Below are 11,964 nucleotides of genomic sequence, written 5' to 3'. Positions count from 1 at the left end.
TGGATAAAGAAACAAGATTGTATAGTCCACGGCCTATTAAAATCATTAATCTTGAATAATATATAATATCCAAATAAATAATCAATATAATCTCCCAATTTTAAGCTAAAACATCACTATGATATTAATAATGATGTAAACTATTATTTTGAAACACATATAAACCAAAAAACCTCATTTTATGCATTAAAAGAATGTTTGGGCCATATCCTACTCAACCAACCATGAGAAGACTTTGTGGTTGAGAGTAGTTGAGATTTAAGAAAAATGGGTAGTTGGTGAAATTAGGTTAGGAAGCAATGTTATGATTAGGTCAAACGAATGGGTAGGTGGAATGGAGATTTTGGTAGAGCACGTTAGGTGAGGCAAAAAAAACTTCACCTAAACGTCATATGGTTCATGGTTCTCAGAATCCAAAACAAAAAGGATGAAAAAAAAACCTTTTTTTTTCAAGCTCTAGACACGTCAATTACAGCGTCCCGTGAGGTGCAAACTACAAGCGCGTGCATCTCTAACACACTGTGGTGGGTGGTGACGTACTCCATTACCACATATACTATTTACCATACATGTTTGTATATATATAGAGTCTCTACATTAACTGCAAAAACATCTTTGTGGTGTTGATCCGATTGAAGCTCAGCCATGGCGGACGTACAGCAAGGATCAGTCTCAGTCTCAGCCATAGAAAAATCCCTTGTGGCTCTCTTTGTGGTTGTGGTGGGTGCTGTGGTGGTCAATAAGCTTAGAGGGAAGAAATTCAAGCTTCCACCTGGTCCTTTGGTGGTGCCCATTTTTGGAAACTGGTTGCAAGTGGGTGATGATCTGAATCACAGGAATCTCACTGATTTGGCCAAGAAATTTGGGAAAATCCTTTTGCTCAAGATGGGTCAGCGGAATCTGGTTGTTGTGTCTTCCCCTGATCTTGCCAAGGAGGTTTTGCACACTCAGGGGGTCGAATTCGGGTCTCGAACTCGCAACGTGGTGTTTGATATCTTTACTGGCAAGGGGCAGGACATGGTGTTTACTGTGTATGGTGAACATTGGAGAAAGATGAGGAGGATTATGACTGTTCCTTTTTTCACTAATAAGGTTGTTCAGCAGTATAGATTTGCTTGGGAAGATGAGATTCGACGAGTTGTGGAGGATGTGAGATTGCGCCCTGAGGCCTCTACGTCTGGAATTGTTATACGTAGACGGTTGCAGCTCATGATGTATAACATCATGTATAGGATGATGTTTGATAGAAGGTTTGAAAGTGAGGATGACCCCTTGTTTGTTAAGCTCAAGGCATTGAATGGTGAGAGGAGTCGCCTTGCCCAGAGCTTCGAGTACAACTATGGTGATTTCATCCCCATTCTTAGGCCCTTTCTTAGAGGGTACTTGAAGCTGTGCAAAGAGATCAAGGAGACTAGGCTCAATTTCTTCAAGGAGAACTTTGTCGAAGAGCGCAAGTAAAATTTTTGTTCGAGTTTTGTATTTTGGGTTAACGAGATGTTCTAAGTTTTGATTTGTTAAGGTGCTTTATCTAAAGTCACATTAATTGAGCTTTCATTTGCTTAGGTGGTTCATCTAAATTCACAGCAATAGGTGAGTCTTACTATTAGAGATGCTAATGTGATTCTCATGAGTCATGACCTACCTATTAGTGTGATTTGAGATGAGCCACCTAAACAAATCAAAGCTTAACAAGTGTTGTATAAGCTTACTTGAGTTTTATTGATCTATTTAATTTTGTCCCAAATTTGATGTTTTAGTGCAATTCTAATCTATGTATTTTTGGGATTTGTATTTGTTTTAACAGAAATATTGCTAGTACCACAACAACCACCATGAAAAACGGAGATCTCAAGTGTGCCATGGACCATATCTTGGATGCCCAGAACAAAGGAGAGATCAATGAGGACAACGTCTTGTACATTGTGGAGAACATAAACGTTGCAGGTGAGTTCTTAAGTGCCATGATAACCCTCAAATATATGTTGGAAAATGTGTCCCACTGAATCAAAGATGGGTTGCTCATCACTACAACAAACTAATCATAAATAGGAGGCCTTTGATTTGACTCCTACCCAATCCATGATAACCTTTCAATTTCATGTTGGGAAATGAGTTGCACTAAATTAAAGATGGACTGCTCAACAAGAGCATCGGTAGAATATGCTAGTGTCAAAATAGGAGGTGTTAGATTTGACTTCTACCTAATCCATGATAGCCCCTAAATTTCATGTTGGAAAATGAGTCACCCCAAACTAAAGATGAACCTTTCACCAAGAAGGTCCACAAAACATATTGTTGTCAAAATAGGACATTTGAGATTTGACCTCTACCCGATCTATGATAACCCCTAAATTTCATGTTGAAAAATGAGTCACACCAAACCAAAAATGAACCCTTCAACAAGAGGGTCCACAAACATACTAGTGTCAAAATAGGATGTCTTAGATTTGACTCCTACCCAATCCATGACAACCCCTAAATTTCATGTCTATGAATCACAACAAATGTACGACGAACCCCTCTTGCCGTCTCCAAGAGGATCCACATAACCTGAGAGGTCCTAGATTTGACTCCTACCAGATCCACAATATTTTACACATAAAAAGATGAGATTTTTTAATCGTTTTGGTTTGAGTGAGTCATGAGGCATCTTCTCTCTGTTATTTGGGGAATTTCATGACAATTTGGCCTATTCTCGTGTGCAGCGATAGAGACAACACTGTGGTCAATCGAGTGGGGCATTGCAGAGCTGGTGAACCACCCACGAATCCAGAAGAAGGTGCGAGAAGAACTGGACAGCGTGCTGGGTTATGGAGTCCAAATCACGGAACCAGACATTGTACGACTTCCTTATCTGCAGGCGGTGGTAAAGGAAACCCTGCGCTTACGCATGGCGATTCCATTGCTGGTGCCTCACATGAACCTCCATGACGCCAAGCTTGGCGGCTACGACATACCCGCGGAGAGCAAAATCCTTGTGAACGCCTGGTATTTGGCCAACAATCCAGCGGAATGGAACAAACCAGAGGAATTCCGGCCCGAGAGATTTCTGGAGGAAGAGAAGAAAACGGAGGCCAATGGCAACGATTTCAGGTACCTTCCTTTTGGCGTGGGCCGCCGGAGCTGCCCGGGCATTATTCTGGCGCTGCCCATTCTGGGTCTTACTCTTGGACGCCTTGTTCAGAATTTAGAGCTTCTTCCTCCCCCAGGGAAGACCCAAATTGATACTACTGAGAAGGGTGGACAATTCAGTCTTCATATTTTGAACCATTCGCTCATTGTCGCCAAGCCCAGAGTGTTCTAGAACGTTTCTTCTATGGAATGTAGTACGAGACTTTATGAATGAATGAATGAAGCCAGCCAGTGACTTTGTGGACCTAGGAGTGCCGGTTCTTTCAATAAATTGTCCATTCTAAGTTATCATATGACCATGTGAAATACAAATTTTTTAAATGTGGGTGTATTCAATTTTACAATTATACAACGTGGGTGTATTCAATTTTATTTTATTTAAGGATTAAGAGTGTTGGTATTAAGAAAGGATCTCGCTAAAATTTAAAGCGTTCAATTTAGATTGTGTTGTAATTTCTAAAAGTATAGGTGTAAAGTGAAAAAGTTTATAGTTTGGCATTACGAAAGGTTTTTTCAATTATAATTGGTATTAAGAATTAAGAATGTTGGTATTAGGACACACTTTTCAATTGTAATTGGTTTTTTAGATTGGCTAAAACTTAATGCATTTGCATAAGATTTTGTTGTAACTTATTAAAGTATAGGTGTAGTACGGGGGCTTCACTTAGTGAACTTAGGTTATAGCCCGTGCGTTCATGACATACTAAAGAATCTCCTTATTTTCAAAAAATATTGCCCTAAACTTCTTTTTTGTCATCCTCTCCCAATACACAACCCATAACATTTCATCCTTTGTTTTTGACTAGCGACAAGTGAATACCTCCTACTTTTCAACAAATCTTTAGATGTGCCATATGACCTAGGGTTTTTGATCCCTTTTGTAATAAATAAGTTTTATGCATGCTTAAACAATTTCATCCCTCATCCTATTTATAACTTTTTACATCCCATGACTCCCATTCTACTTTTTCATCAATAAATCTCACATAGAAACATTTGCATCACATGCACTACATACTCAAAACATTGTGATTATAATATCAAATCAATACCTAATCATCAACGTGGATAATATATTGTTGTTATATCATTTTCCATCATCCAAATTTCCTATTTCATCCATTGTTTGTCTTTGCAAGATACATCTTTCCCCACATTAGACATAAATCGTCATATATTTATCCTATTAGCACCTTGGAAAAAGGTTATAATGTTGTAATTTAGTTGACTATTGATTGTTTACTTTGTTGATTTATCTTTTGATATTTGATTTATATCACCAATCTATTTTGAATTACTTTTTGACCTCTAATGTATCATTGATATTTGTTTTATCTTGTTCATCTTTTTATTCATCTTTTTGATATTTTAATAAACATTTTGACCCATACTATGCCTACTCATAGTTATCACAATCATTATATATTATAATGTGCTTTGACTAACATACTTTGTGGCATGGTCTATTATTTTTGTGTGACATGCTTTTGGATGATCTCTCACAAGACCCACCAAGGTCAATCACCTTGAAATGTGATAGAAAGTCATCTCCATGTCCAATGGTTGTCTCACCATGTACCCACGGAGAATGTTAAATGCCTTTCAATAAGATGTATGTTAATACATGAGATGGTATTGTAATGAGTTGGGAATGTATTGGTCGTGTTATAAATAGAGGGGGTAAAGTGTTGAACACCACCAGATGCTGAGAGAGGTGGGGTGAATGGCAATGTACTTAAACTTATCAAATTTAATCTTTTTACTAAACATTCATTCCATCCAACACATGCATGAAAGTAAATAACTGAAACTACAAAAGCAACCACACAAGAACAACAAGATTTTTGTTTTGAAAACCCAAACTGGGAAAAATCATAGTGTCACGAACCCTATTTTTCCATAATTATTTAATTAGGAAAATAATGTTTATTTTTCAAATGAAATTGAAATGAAATGAAAATGGAACTGATAATGAAATAAGATAGGAGATCGAATGCACTGAAATGATTTATATACAATTGAATGATCAGTAATATTTTTTATTGTAAAATTGGGATTGTCATTGCTAATGAGCAACTGAGCATAAGTGAATGCAGAAAAAGGTGAACGCGCATGAAGGTGAGAACATGGTTCAGGTAGAGTTGTCTTAGCTCCTGGATTTCGTTAGAATAGATGGAATCTCTCACACACCATAGTAGAAAAATTATGTTTGTGCAATTGTGATTTCATTGATGCATGATTTTTAATTAATGAAATGTTATGAGTAAATGGTAATCGTTACATTTATTTCGTCTATAAAGGTGAAAATTAGTTTGATATTTTGAAAGAAAACTTACGTAATTTAACAACTTAATGTTCTTTATAAGGATGATTTAATGTCTCTAGCATAAGAGAATGCAAATGTAATTTTATTAATGATTGACGTGTTTACAATTATATGAAATTCTTATGCATGTAAGTTCGATAATTGTGACTTGATAATATATATATATATGTATGTCTATATATATATATATATGTATATATGTATGTATATGTATATATATGTATATATGTATGTATATGTATATATATGTATATATGTATATATATATATATATGTATATGTATATATATATGTATATATGTATATGTATATGTATATGTATATATGTATATGTATATGTATATGTATATATGTATATGTATATGTATATGTATATATGTATATGTATATGTATATGTATATATGTATATGTATATGTATATATATATATATGTGTATATGTATATATATGTGTGTGTGTGTGTGTGTGTGTGTGTGTGTGTGTGTGTGTGTGTGTGTGTGTGTGTGTGTGTGTGTGTGTGTACACACACACACACACACACGAAGGTGACTTTTAATTATGTGTAGTTACTTTAAATAATGTTTAAAGTGATTAAACTATCATTAGATAATCTTTTCAATTCGAAATATTATGTTTTTGAATATGTATGTATATAATTTAGAATCATATATATATCATATTTAATATACTTTTGTCATTAGATATAATAAATCGGATGTTTAATATATATATATATATATATATATAATTAAAATATTATATAACCTAATTAACTAGGTTTTCTTTTTAATATAACATGTAATAAAGCCATGTATTACATATATTATTGTATATAATATTATTTTTATTAAACATATTTATGCATCAAATAGAAAAAGGTGGCAGGTTTGATTAAGGATATCGACTGTTAGGCAAGCCGATAGTCGAACCGCTATGGTCAGCTTGGCCATACTCCCCAATCCTCGATGTAGCAGAAGTTGACTTAACTCTCTCATGATCCACGGTAGGAGGTGACCGACTTAGCACTCCACCACTGCAATAAACAACAGACGATGGCCAATGGACCAGGAGACGTGGCAACAAGGGCATATAACCCGAGAGGTAGGAAGATCTGCAATTATATCATGCTTTGTTGTTAAACAGAACTAGATAGCTACGTCAAGGAAAAGATTAGACGTGGAGCATAGGTGTTCAAGATCTATCAACTATAGAAGCAAGCCTAGTCGACAAGTATGCAAACCAGTAGAGTTCTAAGTCATTAGAACTAAGAGAACCTTGAATGTTTATCAGAGGTGTCGATGTCATGGCTAAGTTAAAGCCAAGGTTTTAGCAACCAATTTAGAATGAGAACAATATAAATAATAGTGAAGGCTCGAGGGAGAACATAAGAAGAATGACAAGAGAAGAGAAGAAATAATAGAGAGGAAAGTTTGGGAAGAAAAGGATAGGGAGGTTATAGAGGATAGAATTAGTAGAAGAATCGATAGTTGGAGACATGGATGCAACAAAGGAATAGATAATGGAAGGTAGAAGAGAATAGGAATTCGATATTTAGGAGAATGACGACCGGACGTAGAGGTTTGGTTATGGTCATCTCCGGTGTAGCGTTGAATTTAAGAGTTGGGCTCTTGAACAAGCATTAGTTTATTTTATTATTATTAGAGAATAGAAGGGAGAGAAGACACTATTGTGAGAAAGAGAGAAATTTTGCATAATATAGAAAAGATAAGATCTAAGAATGAAAAATGGGAAAAATAGAGTAGAGAGAGAGCTCATGAGATAGTATAGCTTAGAGGAGAAAAGCATTGGAATTGGGATGAATTGCAGATAGTTTAAAGTTATCCATGACCATAACAAACTTGGATCGCATTTCCTGAGGTAGGCTCTAATCTAGCATGTTTTGACATAGAGATCTAAAAGATAAAAGAATGTTCTATTTTTAGATTTATACAATATTCTAATGAGGAAATTAGAATCATGATATGAACCATTTCTTTATTTGCTTTAAATTGTGTTCATGTAAATATAGATGCAATAATGAAATATTTTCTTAAAGTTTGTTGATAAACTTAGAGAAGCTCTCAAAAATTAGATCACCAAACCCTCTAGAAATGGAGTAAGAGGATAGAGAGAGAAACTTTGAAATTTGAATCACAAAGAAGATGAAATACTAGGATAATGAATTATTAAATATTTAAGCTTATTTTGAATTCGTGAAGAAAAAGACTTACACTTCCGAATTTGATCCTTGCATGAAAAGTAAAGATGATTATTAGGTGTCTCCTTTGAAAAGCCATATAGATAGGCGCTTTATGAATTTTCATCATGTTAGATTGTTGTTATGGAAAATTAGTAAAATCAGTTAGTTGAGTTCTTAAATCATGAAAAGACACATATTAGTGTTAAACTAAATATGTTATTCGAGAAAAGAGGTAGATGAACCAAAACACCTAGAAAGCTAGAGAGCTTAGACATTATAAACATGGAAAATTCTAACCCATAAGAAATGGAATGCAAGTTAATGATTACACTGTTTAAATGTTTTTAATAATTGAATAAAAGAATGTGTACTCATTTTTATTCAATATTTATGTAAAGATACATACATGTGTTACACCTTCTTAATATTTAATTCTTGTCTTTAAATTGCATGAAAGATTACTTCCTGTCAGATAGGATTGGTTGTAGCAAAAGGTTGATTATTTCTATTTCTATTCAACAAAAGATTGTCTTCTTTATCACTGTATTTTTATCCTGCAAGAAATAGAAAGCTAGAATTGAGAAGCGAAATATTGTCTTCTGTGTATATTTATTTTGGAATTATATGAACAAAGCTAGATAGGCTTGTGTTTGTGGAAAGTTACCTTCCAGGATGGGTGCCGAATGTGGATTATAGAGAGTTTGCTTTTTCCAAACTATATTATTTGTTATACATGGAATTATACTCGGCCGAGTAATCAATTGAATAACCATTGAAATAGATGGAATTCTTTTATTTATCCACTCTACCACATCCTTGATTGATCTTGCTTGTTTCTAAAAGGAATTAGAAAAATGAAAATGCATGTATCATCTAGGCACGCACCAGATTCCATCTTCTCTTTCGAATTCTTTTGCTAAGCAATGCGTGCAGGGTTGGGTATTCTTGATTGACTAAGAATTTCGAGGAAGTGTAAGCTTCAAGGTTGGGCGGAAAAAGTGTCTGAATTTTGTTCTCGTCTTCATGCTAAAGATTGCATTGAAGATAGCTTGGGTTGCAGATCAAAGGACGCATCTCACCCTTTACTTGTATTATTTTGTTATTGAACTTATGGCAACTTGAAATGCCTAATTATTGTATGATTGAGATACTACTTATATTGATTTATTGAATAAAGAATCTTTATCTTTTATAGAAATTTTGTGTTTATTACAATATAAATGGAATGTTCAAAATGAAGCTAAGGAAGGAAAAGTGAAAATGAAATAGACTTATTAAAGGAATTATGAGCTTATTTAAGAATAAAGAGTATTTCGTTTATTATTGAAGTTGGCACGATTTACGTCTTTACACATAGTGAGAACTATCTCACTATATGATAAACTAAATACAATGTTTAGGTCAAAGGCCAAGGTGCTCACTGCACATAAGATGACTTGCAGAGCTAAGGTGAACAACCTTAGGGAAAGATACAAAAGAGACTGCAAACACTGAAGATAACTTCTTTAGAAAAAGATACAATACATCTGATAAAGATACATCAATAGAGTAGAACTATAAGGAAACACATCTAATAAAATGTTGGTTGAAATTAACAATTCAAAACATATCAAAAACTATCTTCATCACTACTCTGTAACACTTCTAGACCACTGTACTACATCAAATATACTTTGCACAACACATAGAACTTATATATCTCTCTCCACAATGATTCCAACCTTTATATACCAATCGCAGCCTCAAGAACACCAATTATGTCAACCTAATTAAGTGTAACATGTAAATACAAAACAGTTGGCCAAAAAAAAACTCCAATGCAAATCTAGCAAGAAAAATGAGACGTGTGAGGATTCACACCATGTCGGAACACCTTCGAAACCATCCTAAATTATCGCCCATAGATCCACATGCAACTACATGGACTAAAATATTATAGGTCAGGTGCAAAATATAAAATTGTCAAGGCACACTACCACAACTATACACAATATTTAATGTGGACAATGAAGAGTGCTTGTGGATGCCCTAGATAGAATCAACAAGTACCAATAACATAAATAATCAAACCATATCACCTGTTGTCCATTTGGTGGAATTGATTATGTCTTGCATTGATGCCAACACTAGTTGTTTAGATGCTTTATCGACACCCTTCTGGTCTTGGTAGGTTGAGAGGTTTCTAGTTGATTTGGATCCAACATGATCTGGTAGGCTCCAGTATGATTTGGTTATGTAATTGTCTTGTTCATGATACTCATGCTCATATTCAGTCAGCTAGTCTTGGTTTGGTGATCGGATGCTATCATGTTTTCTTAGAAGCTTGGTTTTTGGTTTCAACGAGGGTTTCACCAGCAGAGCTTTTTTGGTGAATTGCATAAGTGGTGTTGGTGCATCTTTTGGTGAAGTTTTAGGATGCTGTTGATGATCATGTTCGAGACTTGGTGGATGAAGTCCATTGTTGTAGCATGTGGACTTATACTGGGTCCCCGTTGATCTAGGTTATGGACCTACTTTAATGTAATGTGTGGATTGGATCTCCCGATGCATTTTCAGGATGTATTATGTGTTGGATATTATTTGTTTGGTCTAAGGCTGACATGGTTTATAATTATTGATTTATTATCTGGTGGCCGACCTAATTGTCTATGGTCAAGGGTTCGTATATATAGATGTAAGATCTCATTGTCAATTGTCATGGTTATGTTAGAGGTCATGGTCAATGAATGTAATGTGTGAATAATGTAATATCATTTAGGCAGAGGATTTGGTCGATCATTGGAGATCGAATTGGGTTTATGTAATAGGATTTAGTCCTCCGGTATTGAGCTTAACCAGAACTGTACTCAGGCATATGAGATGTTATCTTTTGCAGTTTAACACTTCTCTGGATTGTAGTCTAGATTTCTATGTAGTGAGTGAGGCTCCTTTTGTGATGAGAAGTGCACTCTAGGTTGTTGGCCTTCTTGCAAGTGCAGGCCCCTCAATTGTAATTCACATACTTACTGCAGAAGTATTATCTGACTGTGGGTAGGCTTCCCACCGTGGTTTTTCCCTTTACTGGGTTTTCCACGTATAAATCTTGGTGTCATGTGGATGGTATCTATTCAATGATTATTATTTATGCTTAATTAGTTTAACTGCTATTCCGGTATTAATATTTTGGGTTCCGATATTAAAGTTTAATTGTTAATAGTTCTGGTAATCTATGACAACTGATTCACCCCCCCCTCCCAGTTGTCTTCCGGTTATTTGAACTATCTAACAATTGATATCAGAGCATTGGTCCTCTCTTCATAAAGCTTAATCGCTTGAGGAAGATCCTATGGTGACTAACAGTTCAAGTTCATCCAGTTCTTTTGGAGCTATCTTTCAGAGGGATATTCAGAGGCTTGATGGAACAAATTACACAGTATGGAAGATTCATATGGAGACTCATCTGAGATGTCTTGGCAAGGATATTTGGGAGATCACACAGAATGGTGTCAAACCTTATAATTTGGGATCTGGCAATCCTCCTCCGGCAAACTTGGATAAGGAGCTTGAGAATGATTGTAGAGCAAGAGAAGCCCTCTTGTGTGCACTTTCTGATCAGCAAACAATGGGATTAACTGACAAATAATTTGGAAAGGCTATACGGGATAAGTTGGAGACTCTTAATGAAGGTGACCCTAAAGTAAAGATTTCTAAACTTGATGGTTATCGAGTGAGATATGAAAACCTAAAGATGGAAGAAGATGAAAGGATTACTGCATTCATGGAAAGGGTAAATGAGATTTTTATGGGAATTCAATGTTGTGGTGGAACTCTGAGCGAAGATGAAATTGTTTCTAAAGTTCTGAGAGCCCTACCACCAGCTTACAAAATGAAGGATACTACTATTAATGAATTGATAACAATGGCTAATACATTTGTCAACAAAGATACCTTGGTTGGGAAACTATCTTCTTTTAAGCTTGAAAATTTTTGACCTTTTGGAGCTGTGAAGATTGAACCTACTTTTCATGCATCTACATCTGTAACTGGTAAGCAAGATTGGAAAGCTTTATATGCAAAGGAATTGGAAGATATGAAGAGAGAAGATGATGAGTTTGATCAACTTGAAGCACTATTTTCTAGAAGAGCACCTAAAGGACCAGTAGGAAGTAAGTATGAAGGAAAAGAACCTTTTAAATACTTTTCATGTAAGAAGATTGGTCATTTTGTATCTAGATGTCCTGAAAGGAATTCAAGATTTGAAGAAAGAGTTATAAGATCATTTAAGCCTAACCCTGGATATCAGAACAAGTACAAGTACAATAAAAA

The 11,964-nt window shown here is 35.1% G+C and overlaps 1 protein-coding gene across 1 annotated transcript; it reads left to right on the top strand.

Moving 5' to 3' along the window:
* Positions 1-598: 598 nt before the first annotated feature.
* LOC131031141 (trans-cinnamate 4-monooxygenase) lies at positions 599-3,376 on the top strand. Its single transcript, XM_057962181.2, has 3 exons — positions 599-1,454; positions 1,805-1,944; positions 2,706-3,376. Exons 1-3 carry the CDS (start codon positions 646-648, stop codon positions 3,302-3,304), a joined length of 1,548 nt encoding a protein of 515 aa, XP_057818164.1. The 5' UTR covers positions 599-645; the 3' UTR covers positions 3,305-3,376.
* Positions 3,377-11,964: the final 8,588 nt, after the last annotated feature.

This window comes from Cryptomeria japonica, chromosome 7 (assembly GCF_030272615.1).
Source record: "Cryptomeria japonica chromosome 7, Sugi_1.0, whole genome shotgun sequence".
Lineage (NCBI taxonomy): Eukaryota > Viridiplantae > Streptophyta > Pinopsida > Cupressales > Cupressaceae > Cryptomeria > Cryptomeria japonica.
This window is presented reverse-complemented; position numbering and strand designations above follow the sequence as displayed.

Coding starts and splice junctions, on each gene's coding strand:
- LOC131031141 (XM_057962181.2), top strand. CDS start 646: ATGGCGGACGTACAGCAAGGATCAGTCTCAGTCTCAGCCATAGAAAAA. Junction 1,455..1,804: donor AACTTTGTCGAAGAGCGCAA/GTAAAATTTTTG, acceptor TTGTTTTAACAG/AAATATTGCTAGTACCACAA. Junction 1,945..2,705: donor GGAGAACATAAACGTTGCAG/GTGAGTTCTTAA, acceptor TCTCGTGTGCAG/CGATAGAGACAACACTGTGG.